Below are 25,688 nucleotides of genomic sequence, written 5' to 3' on the forward strand. Positions count from 1 at the left end.
CCTCTGTTTACTGCTCTTTACGAGACCTCGTCCCACATAGTCTTCCTCCTGTGACAGTCATGTCCTTGCTCTCGTAGGTGAGTGTCCTCACAGATCAGGTGGAGGCCCAAGGAGACAAGATCCGGGACCTGGAAACCTGCGTAGAGGAACATCAAGTGAAACTTAATGCTACCGAGGAAATGCTCCAGCAGGTAAGATCGCTGCCGAGATCGCGGTCTATCGGTGGGCAGCCAGTATGGGTGGTTCATGGTAGGAGGCAAGTTTGGGATTGTAGTCATCGTAGAACATGGCTGAGACCAGTGAGGTGTCCTTCAGACCCTGGGTGTCCTTCAGACATGCACCCAGTATAGGTACGACCCTGTAAACGAAGGGGAACTACACTTTTAAAACACTTTGATATGTTGTCTCTGTTGTTGAGGAGGTTGTCTCCCTGTCAGTCTTCAGGAGCGCACCGCTCCTCTACCTCCTGACTTCTGGTTTGTCAGGGGAGCAGTGTTCTCCTGATGATTGATAGTGCAGACTGGCGGCATGGCAGCGCCATTTGCATGAACTGTGCGGTTATCAGAGGCAGCTTTACCTTTGTAGGATCGGAGGGAACTCAAGCTGGGAATCCACAATCTGGCTAGAGGTAGAGCAGCGCTTGCAAGCTCCATAGAAAACAGCATGTGAGTGCTGAGCTCATTGCCTAAGACACCGGCCACTGCTGATAGACTGCAGAGGTGGCTGGTAACATAGGCTACAAGCTGTAAAATATATAATTACGATTATAACTTTCAAACCTACCACAGTCTCAGCCCAGACATAGAGTGCACAAATGCAAGGACCGCGCGGCGTGCAAAGTGTAATGTGATTGGTGGTGGATGTAGTTGGCGCTGTAGCCAGAAGGCAGTGACAGCACGTTCATGGCGGCTAAGACAAAACCGGTAATCTGGTGGAAGCGGTGGATCCTATATGAGAGCGGGAGGCGTGAGTGCCGCTGTAGTATCTGGGTAATTGGGCGGATATTGGATGCTTAATGAAATGTTACCTCCAGCGATCAGGTGCAATCTCTGGGGAACCTGCCAATTTCTCTACAGCACCTCCGCAGGATAAATGAAGCATTACATCAATGCGTTGTGTGTGTATAATGCAGGACAAGACTGGTCCTTTAAGGAGCAAGGGATCTTTATTAACTCAAGGAGGGCCTATGTAAATGGGTTTCCTATACTGGACAATCCCTTTAAATCGTATTGTTTCTTTTAAATATGGCTGCACAATTCAGGCCCATGTGACGCCACAGTGTATTCTGTATGATCATTAGGGACCGCAATCTGAGGGGCGATCCTAATAAAGAAAAAGTATATCTGGGAATTGTCCTTCATGCCATGGTAACACCGGCTGTCATTTACAGTTCACTGTGGAGGCGGAGTCTCATGGAGATCTATGTCCAGCCCATAGATCTTAACAACTCATTTCTATCTTAAGAAAAACATGGCTTTTTCTGGAACAAGACATCAGATCACAGATATCAAGGTGTCATTTTATGCAGCTCCCTATAACCTACATGTCCTTATAGATGGTCTTCAAAGTCATGACCCGACCCAGGTAGAAGTAGACACTTTTAGGTGGGGTTTCCTTAGACCAAAGCATTTTCCACCTGGGATTTTGCTGCTTTTCCTAGACTTGTACCTGCTCCTCCAGCCTCCTTAGCTATGAAACCAAGCGTTTCTCCATCTCGGTTATGCAGAACAGTATGGAATCCATGTCCCGCCATTTATTGACATGTCAGGAAGTGTATAGATGTCTTGTGCGCCACAAACGCTGACATTTTTGAGCTCCGTACGGTCCAAACCCTGAAGTTAGCAAAGCAACGGGGAACTGGAAAAAGATAAAAATCTGACTTTTTTTTTTTTAAGCAATTGATGTAAAGCCTAGTAGGCGAGGCGGTCGTCAGTAATGAACTTGCTCGACAGGTTCCTCGTGCTCCGAGCCTCGTCGTGTCTCCGACCACCTCACGCAGACGAGAGCCAACACCGCATGTGCCAAGCGAGGCCAGCCATGGCGTTTCTGCAGGATTCCCAGACCCATCTCTCGTATTGTTCCACGCCGGCCCCCACTGTATATTCCCATCTAGCTGGGACAACATGGAGCTTTCTCAGTAATTATCACGACGGCCTGAGGCTCTGCGGCTGGCGCTCCTTCATGAAAGGGTTTCATTGTGAAGGATGATTGAACGCGCTGTCATCATCGTATGTGCTGGAGAACCAGTCCTTCATCGTAAGCCCACGTGGAATTATTTATGTGTTTATTGCTGCCACTCTTCTGAGTGAGCGTGTGACAATGGTGGGCCGAGTGATCACACCGGCTCCATCAGGGCTGAACATGGCTCTCCCTTCACTAGAAAGCTAGAAATCATTGATGAATACGACAGGAACCATCTTCATTCTATGGATTTAGTGTCACTTATAGGATTGGGAGAAGATGGGTAAAGTCCTTGTATTAAGATTTTATGATCTTACTATTATCTCATAAATATGTGATGAGCGGAGTAAACCCCCCCAGGGTTGCCACAGGGCACAGCAAGTTCCGTGCTTTGCTCCCCATAAGCTGTAGACTGAGGAACAGAACATCTTAAAAATAATGTTATATAGTTTTATATTTTGTATGTATTTTTAATGTAACTACGGTATGTTATCACCATAGCCCTAAACTTAACTCTGGCACTAGTCATAACCTTTACTCATCTTGTCCCCTTAATCCTAGTTTACTCCTTAACCCTAGTCCCCGACCCTACCTCTAGTCCCCGACCATATCTCTAGTCCCCGACCGTACCTCTAGTCCCCAACCCTACCTCTAGTCCACGACCCTACCTCTTGTCCCGACCCTACCTCTAGTCCCGGCCCTACCTCTTGTCCCCGACCCTACCTCTAGTCCCGGCCCTACCTCTTGTCCCCGACCCTACCTCTTGTCCCCGACCCTACCTCTTGTCCCCGACCCTACCTCTAGTCCCCGACTGTATCTCTAGTCCCCGACCGTATCTCTAGTCCCCGACCGTATCTCTAGTCCCCGACCGTATCTCTAGTCCCCGACCCTACCTCTAGTCCCCGACCGTATCTCTAGTCCCCGACCCTACCTCATGTCCCCGACCCTACCTCTTGTCCCCGACCCTACCTCTTGTCCCCGACCCTACCTCTAGTCCCGACCCTACCTCTTGTCCCCGACCCTACCTCTAGTCCCGACCCTACCTCTAGTCCCCGACTGTATCTCTAGTCCCCGACCGTATCTCTAGTCCCCGACCGTATCTCTAGTCCCCGACCGTATCTCTAGTCCCCGACCCTACCTCTAGTCCCCGACCGTATCTCTAGTCCCCGACCCTACCTCATGTCCCCGACCCTACCTCTTGTCCCCGACCCTACCTCTTGTCCCCGACCCTACCTCTAGTCCCGACCCTACCTCTTGTCCCCGACCCTACCTCTAGTCCCGACCCTACCTCTAGTCCCGGCCCTACCTCTTGTCCCCGACCCTACCTCTTGTCCCCGACCCTACCTCTTGTCCCCGACCCTACCTCTAGTCCCCGACTGTATCTCTAGTCCCCGACCGTATCTCTAGTCCCCGACCGTATCTCTAGTCCCCGACCGTATCTCTAGTCCCGACCCTACCTCTAGTCCCCGACCGTATCTCTAGTCCCCGACCCTACCTCATGTCCCCGACCCTACCTCTTGTCCCCGACCCTACCTCTTGTCCCCGACCCTACCTCTAGTCCCGACCCTACCTCTTGTCCCCGACCCTACCTCTAGTCCCGACCCTATCTCTGGTCCCCGACCCTATCTCTGGTCCCCGACCCTATCTCTGGTCCCCGACCCTATCTCTGGTCCCCGACCCTATCTCTGGTCCCTCTCCCCAACCTTTATCCATACAATGGAAAGATTAGACTCTATTGGTTATCCGTCCTGTATAAGTGATAATAGCCATCAAAATTACAACACAAGTAAGCGCACACATTCTGCATCAATGGGCGGGGGATCTCAGAAGCATCGTCTCTGGTGGCCCAAAAGAAGGAGCCTCAGTCTAACACAGTACAGCCACAACTGTGCCACGTGAATACCTGCGGCTATTGGCCAACACCTCCTTATTTACCAGTCTATCCCATTCCCCACACTGTGAAGAGGAGGAGCCATATGAAGTCCTTCTGGTGGGTTTATGTCTATGCTCCTTGGACAACTGGGTGGTCTCTCTTTCTTAATAGTGGGGATTATGGACTGAGTGATAACATTCTGATATAACCTGAGAAAAAAAACACAATATTACACTGGGATTAGAAGATTGTTTGGTTTTTTTATGTCCTGCTGAAGACGGGGCAGAGGGGGGAGGCTCCTGTTGCAGCTAGTTGTCCAACAGCCACATACAGGGCAGAGGGGAGGCTCCTGCTGCAGCTAGTTGTCCAACAGCCACATACAGTGCGGTGGGGGGAGGCTCCTGCTGCAGCTAGTTGTCTAACAGCCATAGCGCCGAAAAGTGAGGAGGAAGAGGTCATGTCTGATCCACTGACACACACAAATATATTTCTTTATGTAATTATGAGACAAAATAGGGTCCATGAAAAGGAGGAAACTAAGAAATGAAGTTTTTTTTTAGTCTTTAAATAACATGTCACCTCAGCCTAATTCCATGTCCCTTTTATATAGTACCAAAACCTGTCCTGAAATTATCTGTCATATTGTGCCATTAGGAGGGAGTAGTTCCTCCTTTAGAAGCCTTATAAAGCTGTTTCTTTAAATACACCTGGTCGATGCTTAATACTGTTGAGTGATCCTATGAGTCTTTTATTAAAGCATCTACTTATTTTTTCGATAAACAGCACCACTTATGTCCCACAGGATGTGTCTGGTATTGCAGCTCATCTTCACTCAGAATGGAGCTGCCCCGCAGTACTAGATTTGGCCTGTGGAGGGGGGTGGTGCTGTTTGTAGGTAAAAAGCAGGCGGCAGCTCCTAGTTCATTTTGCATCGTCTGTAATAGTATATGGGGGAAGGGGTGACAGAAATCTATCTATACCTGTACTGTAAATGTGGTGTAAACTCAAAAACACAGACCTGGAGATGAGGATTTAATCAGATCGCAGATGGACATGTGCAGAACATATTGGGACGTTCCGGGATCCCGGGGGAGGGGTTGGATGAAACTCATTAGGCACCCAGTATTGTTGATGTCTGCGACCCACTGATCAGAGAACGAGCCGCCCAGAGCAAGAAAGCTCAGAAATTGTATGTGGAAAGGGAGAATATAATGTGAAGGAGGGAGGGGAGAAAAGATAACGTTTTGAAAAAACATTTGTAATTGATGAAGCCCCCTTTTAATTCAAGCAATTGGGGGTTTGGCGGAGGAGGTATGGTGCATCGGGGGGCTGGCAGAGGAGGTATGGGGCATCGGTGGGTTGGCGGAGGAGGTATGGTGCATCGGTGGGTAGGCGGAGGAGGTATGGGGCATCGGTGTGTTGGAGGAGGTATGGGGCATCAGGGGGTTGGCGGAGGAGGTATGGGCATCGGGGGTTGGCGGAGGAGATATTGGGCATCCAAGGGTTGGCAGAGGAGGTATAGGGCATCAGGGGTTGGCAGATGAGGTATAGGGCATCAGGGGTTGGCAGATGAGGTATAGGGCATCAGGGGTTGGCGGAGGAGTTATGGGGCATCGGTGGTTGGTGGAGGAGGTAAGGGGCATTGGTGGTTGGCGGAGGAGGTATGGGGCATCGGGGGTTGGCGGAGGCGGTATGGGGCATTGGTGGTTCGTGGAGGAGGTAAGGGGCATCGGTGGTTGGCGGAGGAGGCATGGGGCATCGGGGGTTGGCGGAGGAGGTATGGGGCATCGGGGGTTGGCGGAGGAGGTAAGGGGCATCGGGGGTTGGCGGAGGAGGTATGGGGCATCGGTGGTTGACGGAGGAGGTAAGGGGCATCGGTGGTTGGCGGAGGAGGTAAGGGGCATCGGTGGTTGGTGGAGGAGGTAAGGGGCATCGGTGGTTGGTGGAGGAGGTAAGGGGCGTTGGTGGAGGAGGTAAGGGGCATCGGTGGTTGGAGGAGGAGTTATGGGTCATCGGTGGTTGGCGGAGGAGGCATGGGGCATCGGGGGTTGGCAGAGGAGGTATGGGGCATCGGTGGTTGGTGGAGGAGGCATGGGGCATCGGGGGTTGGCGGAGGAGGCATGGGGCATCAGGGGTTGGCGGAGGAGGCATGGGGCATCGGGGGTTGGCGGAGGAGGCATGGGGCATCGGGGGTTGGTGGAGGAGGTATGGGGCATCGGGGGTTGGCGGAGGAGGTAAGGGGCATGGGGGGTTGGCGGAGGAGGTATTGGGCATCCAAGGGTTGGCAGAGGAGGTATAGGGCATCAGGGGTTGGCAGATGAGGTATAGGGCATCAGGGGTTGGCAGATGAGGTATAGGGCATCAGGGGTTGGCGGAGGAGTTATGGGGCATCGGTGGTTGGTGGAGGAGGTAAGGGGCATTGGTGGTTGGCGGAGGAGGTATGGGGCATCGGGGGTTGGCGGAGGCGGTATGGGGCATTGGTGGTTCGTGGAGGAGGTAAGGGGCATCGGTGGTTGGCGGAGGAGGCATGGGGCATCGGGGGTTGGCGGAGGAGGTATGGGGCATCGGGGGTTGGCGGAGGAGGTAAGGGGCATCGGGGGTTGGCGAAGGAGGTATGGGGCATCGGTGGTTGACGGAGGAGGTAAGGGGCATCGGTGGTTGGCGGAGGAGGTAAGGGGCATCGGTGGTTGGTGGAGGAGGTAAGGGGCATCGGTGGTTGGTGGAGGAGGTAAGGGGCGTTGGTGGAGGAGGTAAGGGGCATCGGTGGTTGGAGGAGGAGTTATGGGTCATCGGTGGTTGGCGGAGGAGGCATGGGGCATCGGTGGTTGGCAGAGGAGGTATGGGGCATCGGTGGTTGGTGGAGGAGGCATGGGGCATCGGGGGTTGGCGGAGGAGGCATGGGGCATCAGGGGTTGGCGGAGGAGGTATGGGCCATCGGTACCATCCTATCCTATTTATTGCAGTTCATGAATCCAAAATCAGGAGTGGAGTGAATAAAAAGCAGCACTGTCCCGACTCGCTCCTGCTTGTCCCTCTGACTATATACCGTACTCCTTCCCTTAACATCAAAAACTGCATCCAAAACTTCTTAGGTTTTTCTGGTGTTCAAAAAGCATAAGTTTTTGCGAGTAGAAACTTTTTTCAGTTAATGCTCTGCTTTGAGGGGAATCTGGAAGAGTAAGGGTATGTTCACACTGAGGACAGAGCCTAGTTTGAAAAGATTTCCTTCAAAATCCACTTCTAAGATGTGACCTGCGTTTTCTATTTTTCCACCAGATGTTTCTCACAAATTAGAAATAGAAAAATTAAATGGCTCAACAGACTGAACGTGTCCAAATATTTTTCCGAATGTTTTTGAGGAGGCTTTTGTAGAGGATCCGCTCCCCAAAAGTCTTCAAAAACTCTCTATCAGCCGCCGGATATGCGCAGACAGAGTTTTTGAGGAGTTTTTTTTGTTTTTTTTTTAGTAGATGAGCTAAAAAATGCCACAAAAGTCCCCTAAAAAAAACTATTGAAAGAGTTCCTATGCATTTCACTGTTAATCTTCTTTCCTGTTCATATGAAGAGTTTTTTTTTATCGTTTTTTTTTCTGCTTCAGGTTTTTAAACCGCTTGGTAAAAAAAAAAAAAAATGCATGTCACTTCTATGAAGCGTCTTCTGATGGAATCCACCCCAAATTAATTCTTGTCTAATAAAAAATGCAAGAAAACCAGTTCAGAAAAAAAAACCTTCACAATGTTTCAAACAAAAAACGTCCTCCAAAAACTCCCTAAAAAGTAGCGTTTCCTGGTTCCTGCTTTATTGCGGAGTTTCTATATAATTTCAGACTTTTTAAGGCTGACTGTAAAGACGAGTCCATTGAGTTCCTCTATGACCCAACGGGAGTTTTTTTTCGCACTCATTTTGCGCCAAAATCCTTTAAAAAAAAAAAAGTTTCAAATCTGCTTCTCATACACTTGATTGGATTTCACCCCATTGTGCCCCTTCTTCCCGCACATGTCAATTTATTCATTGCTTTCTGCTTGTAAATCACAGCAAAAACACAGATTTTTTTTTTTTAACTTTTTTCACATATATATTTTTTTATTTTTTTTTTTGCAATATGTATTTTTTTTGCAAACTTCTTTTTTTTGTAGAAAGAGTCCCCAAAACAAAACACTCCATCTCTGTACCCCATGCCATAATGAAAGATGTGTTAAGGTCCCTTCAAAACCAGCAACAATGTAGCATCAAAACCGCCTCTGGAGAGAAAGTTGATCAGCGCTGAATTCCGAGCAGAATGTCCACAGAGGATACAGGTACACAAACTTCTAGAATAAGTCTAGAAAAGTGTCCAGGAGGTGCAATGGCCCCGCTCATCCTGCGCCACCTGTTTCACCCCAGCAGAGAATAGAACAGTGGCCGCCTCTGCTGCACTTGGCTCCTGCGGACGCAGCTGTTCCCTGCGGCTCCGGGAATGTTAATCCTGCGCTCTCAGCAGTAAAGCCCCCCGTCTCTGGTTGTACCGGAGATTTAGGGTCTCCTCTTACTATTCTGATTGACCCGAGCGTTGTGACTAATCCCGGCCCGTGGACGTCTCGGGGAGCGGCGCTGCAGCTCTGGACTTTGATGTTGGCGTCCATTGTATTCCCGCAGATTTCTGCACGTGTCGGCTCTGTGCCAGGAACAGGAGAAGTCAGTGCACCCTATGGCTCCTGTCCAGTAGGATCCTATGTAACCGGACTACTACTCCCAGCATGTCGGTGAAGGTTCAGTGCTGAGATCTGTGCATTTGTGGCTTCAGTAAGGAAAGAAAAGAATCTAAAAAAAAAAAAAGCGCACAAAAAATCCCCTGCATCAAATCTGCACAAAATAAAAAGCACAAAATAGAGGTTTATTACCATTTATCCTGCAGCTAAGAAATCGGGAGCAGCGAAGACCCATGTACAGCGCCCGTCCGCCATAGAGGGTGGCGAGATTACTGAGTGCGGACAGCTGCGCCCAAACCACAGGGCGACTCCACCCGAGGCCACGGCGAGATTATATGTTGTGCTCCAAACCACCGTCACGTACCAGAGACTCAAAAATAGAAATAATGGAGGAGGCAAATCTGCTGGGGCCGGCCTAACCCTGTGTCTCCATACCAGGACCTTCCTAACCCTGTGTCTCCATACCGGGACCGTCCTAACCCTGTGTCTCCATACCGGGACCGTCCTAACCCTGTGTCTCCATACCGGGACCGTCCTAACCCTGTGTCTCCATACCGGGACCGTCCTAACCCTGTGTCTCCATACCGGGGCCGGCCTAACCCTGTGTCTCCATACCAGGACCTTCCTAACCCTGTGTCTCCATACCGGGACCGTCCTAACCCTGTGTCTCCATACCGGGACCGTCCTAACCCTGTGTCTCCATACCGGGGCCGGCCTAACCCTGTGTCTCCATACCAGGGCCGGCCTAACCCTGTGTCTCCATACCGGGACCGTCCTAACCCTGTGTCTCCATACCGGGACCGTCCTAACCCTGTGTCTCCATACCAGGGCCGGCCTAACCCTGTGTCTCCATACCAGGGCCGGCCTAACCCTGTGTCTCCATACCGGGACCGTCCTAACCCTGTGTCTCCATACCGGGGCCGGCCTAACCCTGTGTCTCCACACCAGGGCCGGCCTAACCCTGTGTCTCCATACCAGGACCGTCCTAACCATGTGTCTCCATACCGGGACCGTCCTAACCCTGTGTCTCCATACCGGGACCGTCCTAACCCTGTGTCTCCATACCGGGGCCGGCCTAACCCTGTGTCTCCATACCATGGCCGGCCTAACCCTGTGTCTCCACACCAGGGCCGGCCTAACCCTGTGTCTCCATACCAGGACCTTCCTAACCCTGTGTCTCCATACCGGGACCGTCCTAACCCTGTGTCTCCATACCGGGACCGTCCTAACCCTGTGTCTCCATACCGGGGCCGGCCTAACCCTGTGTCTCCATACCATGGCCGGCCTAACCCTGTGTCTCCACACCAGGGCCGGCCTAACCCTGTGTCTCCATACCAGGACCTTCCTAACCCTGTGTCTCCATACCAGGACCGTCCTAACCCTGTGTCTCCATACCGGGACCGTCCTAACCCTGTGTCTCCATACCAGGACCGTCCTAACCCTGTGTCTCCATACCGGGACCGTCCTAACCCTGTGTCTCCATACCAGGGCCGGCCTAACCCTGTGTCTCCATACCAGGACCTTCCTAACCCTGTGTCTCCATACCGGGACCGTCCTAACCCTGTGTCTCCATACCGGGACCGTCCTAACCCTGTGTCTCCATACCGGGGCCGGCCTAACCCTGTGTCTCCATACCAGGGCCGGCCTAACCCTGTGTCTCCATACCGGGACCGTCCTAACCCTGTGTCTCCATACCATGGCCGGCCTAACCCTGTGTCTCCACACCAGGGCCAGCCTAACCCTGTGTCTCCATACCAGGACCTTCCTAACCCTGTGTCTCCATACCAGGACCGTCCTAACCATGTGTCTCCATACCAGGACCGTCCTAACCCTGTGTCTCCATACCGGGACCGTCCTAACCCTGTGTCTCCATACCGGGACCGTCCTAACCCTGTGTCTCCATACCATGGCCGGCCTAACCCTGTGTCTCCACACCAGGGCCGGCCTAACCCTGTGTCTCCATACCAGGGCCGGCCTAACCCTGTGTCTCCATACCAGGACCTTCCTAACCCTGTGTCTCCATACCGGGACCGTCCTAACCCTGTGTCTCCATACCGGGACCGTCCTAACCCTGTGTCTCCATACCGGGGCCGGCCTAACCCTGTGTCTCCATACCGGGGCCGGCCTAACCCTGTGTCTCCATACCGGGACCGTCCTAACCCTGTGTCTCCATACCATGGCCGGCCTAACCCTGTGTCTCCACACCAGGGCCAGCCTAACCCTGTGTCTCCATACCAGGACCTTCCTAACCCTGTGTCTCCATACCAGGACCGTCCTAACCATGTGTCTCCATACCAGGACCGTCCTAACCCTGTGTCTCCATACCGGGACCGTCCTAACCCTGTGTCTCCATACCGGGACCGTCCTAACCCTGTGTCTCCATACCGGGACCGTCCTAACCCTGTGTCTCCATACCAGGACCGTCCTAACCCTGTGTCTCCATACCAGGACCTTCCTAACCCTGTGTCTCCATACCGGGACCGTCCTAACCCTGTGTCTCCATACCGGGACCGTCCTAACCCTGTGTCTCCATACCATGGCCGGCCTAACCCTGTGTCTCCACACCAGGGCCGGCCTAACCCTGTGTCTCCATACCAGGACCGTCCTAAACCTGTGTCTCCATACCAGGACCGTCCTAAACCTGTGTCTCCATACCATGGCCGGCCTAACCCTGTGTCTCCATACCAGGGCCGGCCTAACCCTGTGTCTCCATACCAGGGCCGGCCTAACCCTGTGTCTCCATACCAGGGCCGGCCTAACCCTGTGTCTCCATACCCCAGCACCCAGGGAACGCGCCCCCGAGACCCCCTCCATCCCCCTGAGCTTCGGGTCATTCTCCCACCCCATAATATCTCGTCTGCGCCTGCACTAGGATCGATCAGGGGCCACAGAGACAGCGGATGTGTAGATTCACAGCGCAGTGCTGCACCAGCAACGAGGTCAGAGGCTCACTGCAAGCACTGCACAATGCAGGGGCCGCCCACTGCAAGGACTGCACAATGCAGGGACCGCCCACTGCAAGGACTGCACAATGCAGGGACTGCCCGCTGCAGGGACTGCGCAATGCAGGGACCGACCACTGCAAGGACTGCCCGCTGCAGGGACCGCCCACTGCAAGGACTGCACAATGTAGGAACCGCCCACTGCAAGGACTGCACAATGCAGGGACCGACCACTGCAAGGACTGCACAATGCAGGGACCACCCACTGCAAGGACTGCACAATGCAGGGACCGCCCACTGCAAGGACTGCACAATGCAGGGACTGCGCAATGCAGGGACCGACCACTGCAGGGACTGCAAAATGCAGGGACCGCCCACTGCAAGAACTGCACAATGCAAGGACCGCCCACTACAGGAACTGCACTATGCAGGGACCGCCCACTGCAGGGACTGCACAATGCAAGGAAGGCCGGCCTAACCCTGTTTCTCCATACCAGGGCCGGCCTAACCCTGTGTCTCCATACCCCAGCACCCAGGGAACGCGCCCCCGAGACCCCCTCCATCCCCCTGAGCTTCGGGTCATTCTCCCACCCCATAATATCTCGTCTGCGCCTGCACTAGGACCGCCCACTGCAAGGACTGCACAATGCAGGGACTGCCCGCTGCAGGGACTGCGCAATGCAGGGACCGACCACTGCAAGGACTGCCCGCTGCAGGGACCGCCCACTGCAAGGACTGCACAATGTAGGAACCGCCCACTGCAAGGACTGCACAATGCAGGGACCGACCACTGCAAGGACTGCACAATGCAGGGACCACCCACTGCAAGGACTGCACAATGCAGGGACCGCCCACTGCAAGGACTGCACAATGCAGGGACTGCGCAATGCAGGGACCGACCACTGCAGGGACTGCAAAATGCAGGGACCGCCCACTGCAAGGACTGCACAATGCAAGGACCGCCCACTACAGGAACTGCACTATGCAGGGACCGCCCACTGCAGGGACTGCACAATGCAAGGAACAACCCGCTGCAGGGACTGCACAATGCAGGGACTGCCCACTGCAAGGACTGCACAATGCAGATAATGCCCACTGCAGGGACTGCACAATGCAGGGAACGACCCGCTGCAGGGACTGCACAATGCAAGAGGACCGCCTGCTGCAAGGACTGCACAATGCAGGGACCGACCACTGCAAGGACTGCCCGCTGCAGGGACCGCCCACTGCAAGGACTGCACAATGTAGGAACCGCCCACTGCAAGAACTGCACAATGCAGGGACCGACCACTGCAAGGACTGCACAATGCAGGGACCACCCACTGCAAGGACTGCACAATGCAGGGACCGCCCACTGCAAGGACTGCACAATGCAGGGACTGCGCAATGCAGGGACCGACCACTGCAGGGACTGCAAAATGCAGGGACCGCCCACTGCAAGGACTGCACAATGCAAGGACCGCCCACTACAGGAACTGCACTATGCAGGGACCGCCCACTGCAGGGACTGCACAATGCAAGGAAGGCCGGCCTAACCCTGTTTCTCCATACCAGGGCCGGCCTAACCCTGTGTCTCCATACCCCAGCACCCAGGGAACGCGCCCCCGAGACCCCCTCCATCCCCCTGAGCTTCGGGTCATTCTCCCACCCCATAATATCTCGTCTGCGCCTGCACTAGGACCGCCCACTGCAAGGACTGCACAATGCAGGGACTGCCCGCTGCAGGGACTGCGCAATGCAGGGACCGACCACTGCAAGGACTGCCCGCTGCAGGGACCGCCCACTGCAAGGACTGCACAATGTAGGAACCGCCCACTGCAAGGACTGCACAATGCAGGGACCGACCACTGCAAGGACTGCACAATGCAGGGACCACCCACTGCAAGGACTGCACAATGCAGGGACCGCCCACTGCAAGGACTGCACAATGCAGGGACTGCGCAATGCAGGGACCGACCACTGCAGGGACTGCAAAATGCAGGGACCGCCCACTGCAAGGACTGCACAATGCAAGGACCGCCCACTACAGGAACTGCACTATGCAGGGACCGCCCACTGCAGGGACTGCACAATGCAAGGAACAACCCGCTGCAGGGACTGCACAATGCAGGGACTGCCCACTGCAAGGACTGCACAATGCAGATAATGCCCACTGCAGGGACTGCACAATGCAGGGAACGACCCGCTGCAGGGACTGCACAATGCAAGAGGACCGCCTGCTGCAAGGACTGCACAATGCAGGGAACGACCCGCTGCAGGGACTGCACAATGCAGGGAACAACCCGCTGCAGGGACTGCACAATGCAGGGAACAACCCGCTGCAGGGACTGCACAATGCAGGGACCGCTCGCTGCAGGGACTGCACAATGCAGGAACCGCCCGCTGCAGGGACTGCACAATGCAGGGAACGACCCGCTGCAGGGACTGCACAATGCAGGGAACGACCCGCTGCAGGGACTGCACAATGCAGGGACTGCCCACTGCAAGGACTGCACAATGCAGGGAATGCCCGCTGCAGGGACTGCACAATGCGGGGACCGACCACTGCAAGGACTTCACAATGCAGGGACCGCCCGCTGCAAGGACTGCACAATGCCTGGATCGCCCGCTGCAGGGACTGCACAATGCAGGGAACAACCCGCTGCAGGGACTGCACAATGCAGGGACCGCCCACTGCAAGGACTGCACAATGCAGGGACCGCCCACTGCAAGGACTGCACAATGCAGGGACCGCCCACTGCAAGGACTTCACAATGCCTGGACCGCCCGCTGCAAGGACTGCACAATGCAGGGACCGCCCACTGCAAGGACTGCACAATGCAGGGACCGCCCACTGCAAGGACTTCACAATGCCTGGACCGCCCGCTGCAAGGACTGCACAATGCAGGGACCGCCCGCTGCAAGGACTGCACAATGCAGGGACCGCCCGCTGCAAGGACTGCACAATGCAGGGACCGCCCACTGCAAGGACTGCACAATGCAGGGACCGCCCACTGCAAGAACTGCACAATGCAGGGACCGCCCACTGCAAGGACTGCACAATGCAGGAACCGCCCGCTGCAGGGACTGCACAACCCCTTAGATGCTGCAGCCAAGCTGATGGTACATCTCCCATATTGGTACTTCCGTGAAGATCCGACCATGGACGAATAATTCTACTAAAGATACCAAGGTCAATGATTGCGGTGTTTTGTGATCGCAACTTTAAGTTTCCTTGGTGCGACTAAAAAATGTAAAAAGTAAATAAAAACATTTAAAAATGGTTAATTAAAAATTTAGAAACAGAAGAAAAGAACAGAAGTACAAAAAGTAAAGTTGTCAGCGGCAGGACGTGGTTAATGAATTGCCGTTCCTCTTTGTGCCGCACAGCGCGCCTGCCCAGCGTTTGTGGCTGCAACGTGTGAATGCGGCCCAATAAAGTGAGCAGTCATCTGCCTCTACCTCTCGCGCCCCGGCCCACCCTGCCTCCTGTCAGTGAATGGCAGCCTTAGTGGCAGGCTAAGAAGGGTTAAAGTGCAGGCAGCGCTCCTTGTCTGCACATGTTTCTCATTTGCTGGCGGCGGCGGTGCTGCGCGCTTCATCCCTCGGCGCTCACTTATGGCCGGGACTGCGGAGGGGAACACAAGCCTCAGATTAGACTCTAATTATCTGCAGCCGGCGGTCCGCGTCGCTGGCAGCGCACAGTTCTGTAGAAGTCTCCGAAGCTCCACGTGGAAGTCTCCGCCACCGTCAAACCTGCGGCATCGCTCCTGTGCCGGGCGCTCGCTGCGACCATCAGCGGCAGATCTAGGACTCGGCACAGCGGACGCAGATGAGGAGATGGAGACGCGTCCGTGGAAGGTGAGTTTTCCTATTGATTGTCCTTTTTTGCAGATATTTATTCACCTTCTGGCGACACTTTTTTTTATTTTTGCGCAATTTGCACAAAGTTAATGCCGTTTATTAAGGGAAAGGTCACTGCACTCGCCCCGGCTTTTGTGCTGGGATAAGGGGGCGACCATCACAATTACCATTTGTAAAAAAAATCACATTTAATTGTTTTTCTTCCATTAAAGCTGTCATCCGCTTTGTGATGGAGCAGCTGCCTGACATTTCTTGCGCCACTTATCTTGATGGAAACTATACAATGTCTGGCCGGAGCTGCACACATACACGTGCCGTATAAAGTTGTCGCTCCAATGGGGGGTGAGATAAGCGGCCAAGAGTCACTGGTGCCGCTGATCTTCAAGAGAAACAAATGATCAGGCATGTCGAAAGCAATCTGTCTGATCCTGGGACACATCACGGAAGAGGAGATGCCATCAAACCCAGCGGGATTGTAGATTCGCGGCTGTTGGGTGGGACGGCTTCCAAAAATCTCAATAATTAGGTTTTATTGACATTTACTAATCGCCGGGTACTAATTAAATCTCTCATTTTGTCAGTCGCCCAGAAATCTTAGTGATGTTTAGTCCTTGCTGTCTCTTCCTTTAAAGCGAGATGTGTGCAGGATTTTTACTGCAGCTTTGGATGTGACTAGTGTCCGGCATGATAGAACTAGAGGACCGTACAAAATCGGTTAAACGACTGTTATTCCAGCTGCACTCTCGCATCGCTGGAAATCTCCCTAAAAGTGAGCGCGGAGAGTGGTCCCGAGGGTGCAGAGAGTGGTCCCAAGGGTGCGGGGAGAGTCGTCCCGAGCGTGCAGACAGGTGTCCCGAGTGTGCAGACAGGTGTCCCGAGTGTGCGGGGAGAGTTGTCCCGAGCGTGCAGAGAGGTGTCCCTAGTGTGGGGAGAGTCGTCACGAGTGCACAGAGTCGCACATGTGCAGCTACCTGTTCAAGTAGAGCTCCACTGCACCAGTCAGAACACTGATCAGGTACCTGAATCTGGGGACAGGATCCAATCCAAGGAGAAGGGTGGAATCCACATGGACGCCATCGATTAATAATGCAGTCGCCCCGAACATAGAATTGTCCCTGATGTGGCTTTTTTCACACGGCCCCGTGACTGCAGCCCCCGTGACTCTGGCCCCCGTGACTCTGGCCCCCGTGACTCTGGCCCCCGTGACTCTAGCCCCCGTGACTCTGGCCCCCGTGACTGCAGCCCCCGTGACTCTGGCCTGTTATGTTTGCTAATGACAGGTGTTATGAAGGCAATCCAGAAACACAGTGTGCTTAGCGATCAGAGCGCACACAGTGATCTGACAAATACCCAAAAATACAAGAACGAGCTCTGAGACGTGGAGACTCTGTAGACTGCACACCTGATCCTATCCTAAACACAACTAAAAGCGGCTGTGGATTGCGCCTAACAACTACCTAGGCAACTCGGCACAGCCTAAGAAACTAGCTAGCCTGAAGATAGAAAAATAGGCCTGACTTGCCCCAGAGAAATTCCCCAAAGGAAAAGGCAGCCCCCCACATATAATGACTGTGAGTAAGATGAAAAGACAAAACGTAGGGATGAAATAGATTCAGCAAAGTGGGGCCCGATATTCTAGGACAGAGCGAGGACAGTAAAGCGAACTTTGCAGTCTACAAAAAACCCTAAAGCAAAACCACGCAAAGGGGGCAAAAAAAACCCACCGTGCCGAACTAACGGCACGGCGGTACACCCTTTGCGTCTCAGAGCTTCCAGCAAAACAAAAGACAAGCTGGACAGAAAAAAAGCAACAAAAAAGCAAAAAGCACTTAGCTATACAGAGCAGCAGGTCACAGGAAAAATCAGGAGAAGCTCAGATCCAACACTGAAACATTGACAAGGAGCAAGGATAGCAGCATCAGGCGGAGTTAAGTAATGAAGCAGTTAACGAGCTCACCAGAACACCTGAGGGAGGAAGCTCAGAAGCTGCAGTACCACTTGTGACCACAGGAGTGAATTCAGCCACAGAATTCACAACAGTACCCCCCCCCTTGAGGAGGGGTCACCGAACCCTCACCAGAGCCCCCAGGCCGACCAGGATGAGCCGCATGAAAGGCACGAACAAGATCGGAAGCATGAACATCAGAGGCAAAAACCCAGGAATTATCTTCCTGAGCATAACCCTTCCATTTAACCAGATACTGGAGTTTCCGTCTAGAAACACGAGAATCCAAAATCTTCTCCACAATATACTCCAATTCCCCCTCCACCAAAACCGGGGCAGGAGGCTCAACAGATGGAACCATAGGTGCCACGTATCTCCGCAACAACGACCTATGGAATACATTATGTATGGAAAAGGAGTCTGGGAGGGTCAAACGAAAAGACACAGGATTGAGAACCTCAGAAATCCTATACGGACCAATAAAACGAGGTTTAAATTTAGGAGAGGAAACCTTCATAGGAATATGACGAGAAGATAACCAAACCAGATCCCCAACACGAAGTCGGGGACCCACACGGCGTCTGCGATTAGCGAAAAGTTGAGCCTTCTCCTGGGACAAGATCAAATTGTCCACTACCTGAGTCCAGATCTGCTGCAACCTATCCACCACAGAATCCACACCAGGACAGTCCGAAGACTCAACCTGTCCTGAAGAGAAACGAGGATGGAACCCAGAATTGCAAAAAAATGGAGAAACCAAGGTAGCCGAGCTGGCCCGATTATTAAGGGCGAACTCAGCCAACGGCAAAAAGGACACCCAATCATCCTGGTCTGCAGAAACAAAACATCTCAGATATGTTTCCAAGGTCTGATTGGTTCGTTCGGTCTGGCCATTAGTCTGAGGATGGAAGGCCGAGGAGAAAGATAGGTCAATGCCCATCCTACCACAAAAGGCTCGCCAGAACCTCGAGACAAACTGGGAACCTCTGTCAGACACAATATTCTCAGGAATGCCATGCAACCGAACCACATGCTGAAAGAACAAAGGTACCAAATCAGAGGAGGAAGGCAATTTAGCCAAGGGCACCAGATGGACCATTTTAGAAAAGCGATCACATACCACCCAAATGACTGACATCTTTTGAGAAACGGGAAGGTCAGAAATGAAATCCATCGAAATATGTGTCCAAGGCCTCTTTGGGACCGGCAAGGGCAAAAGCAACCCACTGGCACGAGAACAGCAGGGCTTAGCCCTAGCACAAATACCACAGGACTGCACAAAAGTACGTACATCCCGTGACAGAGATGGCCACCAGAAGGATCTAGCCACTAACTCTCTGGTACCAAAGATTCCAGGATGACCAGCCAACACCGAACAATGAAGTTCAGAGATAAGTTTATTAGTCCACCTATCAGGGACGAACAGTTTCTCTGCTGGACAACGATCAGGTTTATTCGCCTGAAATTTTTGCAGCACCCGCCGCAAATCAGGGGAGATGGCAGACACAATGACTCCTTCCTTGAGGATACCCGCTGGCTCAGATAAACCCGGAGAGTCGGGCACAAAACTCCTAGACAGAGCATCCGCCTTCACATTTTTAGAGCCCGGAAGGTACGAAATCACAAAGTCGAAGCGGGCAAAAAATAACGACCAACGGGCCTGTCTAGGATTCAAGCGCTTGGCAGACTCGAGATAAGTAAGGTTCTTATGATCAGTCAATACCACCACGCGATGCTTAGCTCCTTCAAGCCAATGACGCCACTCCTCGAATGCCCACTTCATGGCCAGCAACTCTCGATTGCCCACATCATAATTACGCTCAGCGGGCGAAAACTTCCTGGAAAAGAAAGCACATGGTTTCATCACTGAGCAATCAGAACCTCTCTGTGACAAAACCGCCCCTGCTCCAATCTCAGAAGCATCAACCTCGACCTGGAACGGAAGAGAAACATCTGGCTGACACAACACAGGGGCAGAACAAAAACGACGCTTCAACTCCTGAAAAGCTTCCACAGCAGCAGAAGACCAATTAACCAAATCAGCACCCTTCTTGGTCAAATCGGTCAATGGTTTGGCAATGCTAGAAAAATTACAGATGAAGAGACGATAAAAATTAGCAAAGCCCAGGAACTTTTGCAGACTTTTCAGAGCTGTCGGCTGAATCCAATCCTGGATGGCTTGGACCTTAACTGGATCCATCTCGATAGTAGAAGGGGTAAAGATGAACTCCAAAAATGAAACTTTCTGCACACCGAAGAGACACTTTGATCCCTTCACAAACAAAGAGTTAGCACGCAGGACCTGAAAAACCATTCTGACCTGCTTCACATGAGAGTCCCAATCATCTGAGAAGATCAAAATGTCATCCAAGTAAACAATCAGGAATTTATCCAGATACTCACGGAAGATGTCATGCATAAAAGACTGAAACACAGATGGAGCATTGGCAAGTCCGAACGGCATCACTAGATACTCAAAATGACCCTCGGGCGTATTGAATGCAGTTTTCCATTCATCTCCTTGCCTGATTCTCACCAGATTATACGCACCACGAAGATCTATCTTAGTGAACCAACTAGCCCCCTTAATCCGAGCAAACAAGTCAGAAATCAATGGCAAGGGATACTGAAACTTAACAGTGATCTTATTAAGAAGGCGGTAATCAATACACGGTCTTAGTGAACCATCCTTCTTGGCTACAAAAAAGAACCCTGCTCCCAATGGTGACGACGATGGGCGAATATGTCCCTTCTCCAAGGACTCCTTCACATAACTGCGCATAGCGGTGTGTTCAGGTACGGACAAATTAAATAAACGACCCTTAGGGAATTTACTACCAGGAATCAAATCGATAGCACAATCACAATTCCTATGCGGAGGTAGGGCATCAGACTTGGACTCTTCAAATACATCCTGAAAGTCCGACAAGAACTCTGGGATGTCAGAAGGAATGGATGACGAAATAGACAAAAATGGAACATCACCATGTACTCCCTGACAACCCCAGCTGGTTACCGACATAGAGTTCCAATCCAATACTGGATTATGGGTTTGTAGCCATGGCAACCCCAACACGACCACATCATGCAAATTATGCAACACCAGAAAGCGAATAACTTCCTGATGTGCAGGAGCCATGCACATGGTCAGCTGGGCCCAGTATTGAGGTTTATTCTTGGCCAAAGGTGTAGCATCAATTCCTCTCAATGGAATAGGACACCGCAAAGGCTCCAAGAAAAACCCACAACGTTTAGCATAATCCAAATCCATCAGATTCAGGGCAGCGCCCGAATCCACAAACGCCATGACAGAAAACGACGACAAAGAGCATATCAAGGTAATGGACAGAAGGAATTTGGACTGTACAGTACCAATGACGGCAGACCTAGCGGACCGCTTAGTGCGCTTAGGACAATCAGAAATAGCATGAGTGGAATCACCACAGTAGAAACACAGACCATTCATACGTCTGTATTCCTGCCGTTCAACTCTAGTCATAGTCCTATCGCACTGCATAGGCTCAGGTTTAACCTCAGGCAGTACCGCCAAATGGTGCACAGATTTTCGCTCGCGCAAGCGTCGACCGATCTGAATGGCCAAAGACAAAGACTCATTCAAACCAGCAGGCATAGGAAATCCCACCATGACATCCTTAAGAGCCTCAGAGAGACCCTTTCTGAACAAAGCTGCCAGCGCAGATTCATTCCACTGAGTGAGTACTGACCATTTCCTAAATTTCTGACAATATACTTCTATATCATCCTGACCCTGGCACAAAGCCAGCAAATTTTTCTCAGCCTGATCCACTGAATTAGGCTCATCGTACAGCAATCCGAGCGCCAGGAAAAACGCATCGACACTACTCAATGCAGGGTCTCCTGGCGCAAGAGAAAATGCCCAGTCTTGAGGGTCGCCGCGCAAAAAAGAAATAATAATCAAAACCTGTTGAATAGGATTACCAGAAGAATGAGGTTTCAAGGCCAGAAATAGCTTACAATTATTTTTGAAACTTAGAAACTTAGTTCTATCTCCAAAAAACAAATCAGGAATAGGAATTCTTGGTTCTAACATAGATTTCTGATCAATAGTATCTTGAATTTTTTGTACATTTATAACGAGATTATCCATTGAAGAGCACAGACCCTGAATATCCATGTCCACACCTGTGTCCAGAATCACCCAAATGTCTAGGGGAAAAAAAAAAAAGTGAACACAGAGCAGAAAAAAAAAAAAATGATGTCAGAACTTTTTCTTTCCCTCTATTGAGAATCATTAGTTTGGGCTCCTTGTACTGTTATGTTTGCTAATGACAGGTGTTATGAAGGCAATCCAGAAACACAGTGTGCTTAACGATCAGAGCGCACACAGTGATCTGACAAATACCCAAAAATACAAGAACGAGCTCTGAGACGTGGAAACTCTGTAGACTGCACACCTGATCCTATCCTAAACACAACTAAAAGCGGCTGTGGATTGCGCCTAACAACTACCTAGGCAACTCGGCACAGCCTAAGAAACTAGCTAGCCTGAAGATAGAAAAATAGGCCTGACTTGCCCCAGAGAAATTCCCCAAAGGAAAAGGCAGCCCCCCACATATAATGACTGTGAGTAAGATGAAAAGACAAAACGTAGGGATGAAATAGATTCAGCAAAGTGGGGCCCGATATTCTAGGACAGAACGAGGACAGTAAAGCGAACTTTGCAGTCTACAAAAAACCCTAAAGCAAAACCACGCAAAGGGGGCAAAAAAAACCCACCGTGCCGAACTAACGGCACGGCGGTACACCCTTTGCGTCTCAGAGCTTCCAGCAAAACAAAAGACAAGCTGGACAGAAAAAAAGCAACAAAAAAGCAAAAAGCACTTAGCTATACAGAGCAGCAGGTCACAGGAACAATCAGGAGAAGCTCAGATCCAACACTGAAACATTGACAAGGAGCAAGGATAGCAGCATCAGGCGGAGTTAAGTAATGAAGCAGTTAACGAGCTCACCAGAACACCTGAGGGAGGAAGCTCAGAAGCTGCAGTACCACTTGTGACCACAGGAGTGAATTCAGCCACAGAATTCACAACACTGGCCCCCGTGACTGTGCCGTGACTCTGGCCCCCGTGACTGTGGCCCCTGTGACTCTGGCCCCGGTGACTGCAGCCCTCGTGACTCTGGCCCCAGTGACTGCGGCCCACGTGACCTCGCCCCCGTGACTGCGGCCCCCGTTACTGCGGCCCCTGTGACTCTCACCCTCGTGACTGCGGCCCCCGTGATTGCAGCCCTCGTGACTGCGGTCCCCGTGACTCTCTCCCTCGTGACTGCGGCCCCCGTGACTCTGGCCCCCGTGACTGCGGCCCCTGTGACTCTGGCCCTCGTGACTGCGGCCCCTGTGACTGCGGCCCTCGTGACTGTGGCCCCTGTGATTGCGGCCCCTGTGACTGCGGCCCCTGTGACTCTGGCCCTCGTGACTGCGGCCCCTGTGACTGCGGCCCCTGTGACTCTGGCCCCCGGGACTCTGGCCCCCGTGACTGCGGCCCCTGTGACTGCGGCCCCTGTGACACTGGCCCCTGTGACTCTGGCTCCTGTGACTGCGGCCCCTGTGACTCTGGCCCCCGTGACTCTGGCCCCCGTGACTCTGGCCCCCGTGACTGCGGCCCCCGTGACTGCGGCCCCTGTGACTGCGGCCCCTGTGACTGGCCGGACGGATCGGCCCTGGCTGCTGTGTAACACTTGGCACCTCGTCCTTTTCCCGACTCCTGGAGAAGTTGTTTCTCTGAGGTTTCCAATTAATGAGGCCGGAGTTGTGGACGCTGTCGATCAATGGAGCCTGAGTCACATTTACTTCTACATCACCTGCGGGGCGATTATAAGGCACCGCAGAGACCCCGAGACCCCACATTGCACCCACAGGAGTAGATGTAGGTCACAGACAGCGAGGGTCCGATGTAATGGCGTATAAACCCCCCATAGCGGGGAACCGTCCGTACCCGCAGAATATGGCACTGTAGGAAGTGGACAGCTCCGGGTTATGGGAATGGGGGAGTCCTAGAAATGGAGGAATTGTTGACGTTCTGCCTAATTTACCTACAGTAACGTCCTCCGATGTCACTGCTGTATAGTGGTCATTTGTGGTCACTTTATGTTGGTGGTGTTTGAGCACTGCATGATTGCTTCACATGAGCACTATATAGAGGCATTATTCGTGCACTGTGTGGTGGAATCATTTGGGCACTGTGTGTGGCGGTCTTATCCCTACATTGTATGGTAGTGTTAAGGACATTGTATTATTTGGTCACTGTACGGTGGTATTATTTGGTCACTGTGGTGACCCAAAACAGTGACATTAATGAAATTTATCACAGCAGATTATATCGGTTATACACAGTGACACAACAATATACATCTGTAAATGTAATAAACCTTTTATGTTCCATTATTACATTCACATTTGTGTAGCACTGTGTATTATGTAATGGTATCTGGTCGCTGTATCGAGGCGGTATGTGAGCGCTGTCTGGCGGTATGTACGTGCACTGATACTTATCACTGTGTAACATGAAGGTCCATTATATGGCGTCTTACTGTAAGGATATGTGTACGCCGTATTGTGGAGGGGGCTCCACCGCCCCGATATCTGTGTGTGTGTGTATATATATAATATATATATATATTTGTGTGTATTTTGTGCGGTGTATCTGTAGCATTGATGACTCTTCTCTTTTTAGGAGCTTCTGAGTCGGACGTCTCTAGAGACCCAAAAGCTGGATCTGATGGCGGAGATTTCCAACCTGAAGATAAAGCTGGTCGGTTTGGAGAAAGAGAAAAACGACTGTGAAGATTCGCACACGAAGGCTGAGGTCAGTCGCCCCCTCGGCCCTCCACACATAGTCTTATATACACTCCGACATCTGCTCGGACCCCTCTGGGATTGACGTCCTCCTGCCGCCGGTCTCCATCCCACCCGAGATCAGATCTATTCCCAGAACTTTCCCCGGATGCAGTAACTTCGTTTCTCCTTCTCTCCATTTTTTCCTTTAAGTGTTAGAGAATTGATTTAGTTTTGGATCCAAGTCCCTAAAGTGGATGTGAAATACTAGAGGGCGGACGACCCGAGCGCTCATCGACAGCCTGGCCTGATGCTACCGACGCTCCACTTTTATCATCGTCTTCTTTCCACTTATATCTACATGAACTTTTCACTATTTTTCATTCATCCTTCGAGATCCTCTTTGCCGCGGAGACTGTCAGCAATCAGGCCAGGTGCTGCTTACAGATCTGATTAGGTTGTTAATTCCATTTTTTGGCGGCTTGTAAGAATACACATGAATGCCGGCTAATGTGAATAATGATGTGAAGGACTCCGAGGATTATTCCATTGTAGGAGACCATTATCCATAGGAAGAATAACGGCTCGGTGAGCAGCAGCTTGCTGATGGTTTTCATCTAGATGTTTTACACAATGTAACACGAGGACATAATGGCAGGAAGAGTCAGTGTCCAGTTCTCCATCTGTCAAAAAGAGCGAGGATCTTCCAAATGCAACACAAAAGGGGTCTCGTGGCGGCCCTGTTATATTGGGGGTCCCTCAGGGTTCGCACAGTATACTTCCTCACCTTAAAGGGTTATTCCCAACATTTAAAGTCATAGCTGGACATTACGTTCGCTCAGTTGGACCAGTTTTATTTACTTCAAATAAAATAGTTCTGACTCAAAGGTGTCCTGAAAAGACCCTTATTATCCTCCGAGATCTCTCCAGACCCAGACAAATAAGAAGGAGGTCAGAGAAGGGGTTAAAAAAGAGCAGTCAGTCTCCTTAACTGGTCCCTCGCCCGTCCTTACTCCTCTGCCTCTCCCCGGTCCTCCGCGCTGAACTTCAGTCCTTTGCGGTTCTTCTGGCGCTGTGGTCAGTGATCGGTCACACGGGGGGCGACGCTCGTCCTTCACCATGAGACCATCACTATCCTCAGCGCTACAAGGCTAAAGATCGGAGGAAGCGGTGGTGGAGACATGTTAGGAGGAGGGGAGGAATCTGTGTGAATAAACGAGGACGTCTCATGGAAAGTTCCAGAATTTCGGACATTTCTGGAGTTTTCCTTCCATCGTAAATTGGTCATAAGCAATCATTTTTATTTTGTATATGGATCCCAATAATTTGGAAGGATCCACCTCCAGACGGACCCCTGAGATGGGAGGATGCGCCGTGTGTCGGATGGGACATCCTCACCTGA

At 51.9% G+C, this 25,688-nt stretch overlaps 1 protein-coding gene across 9 annotated transcripts in view; it reads left to right on the plus strand.

Annotated features, from left to right (window-relative positions):
- PPFIBP2 (PPFIA binding protein 2) overlaps positions 1-25,688 on the plus strand; it is a 134,296-nt gene that overhangs the window by 64,352 nt on the left and 44,256 nt on the right. For 8 of the 9 annotated variants that reach the window (XM_069740084.1, XM_069740083.1, XM_069740081.1 and 5 more), the window contains 2 exons: positions 78-191; positions 24,186-24,317. In XM_069740084.1, the coding sequence (XP_069596185.1) occupies positions 78-191; positions 24,186-24,317 (246 nt within the window). Of the gene's footprint in view, positions 1-77; positions 192-15,266; positions 15,525-24,185; positions 24,318-25,688 lie in introns of those variants that run through there. The other variant, XM_069740086.1, reaches the window with a different exon arrangement.

This window comes from Ranitomeya imitator, chromosome 9 (assembly GCF_032444005.1).
Source record: "Ranitomeya imitator isolate aRanImi1 chromosome 9, aRanImi1.pri, whole genome shotgun sequence".
Classification (NCBI taxonomy): Eukaryota; Metazoa; Chordata; class Amphibia; order Anura; family Dendrobatidae; genus Ranitomeya; species Ranitomeya imitator.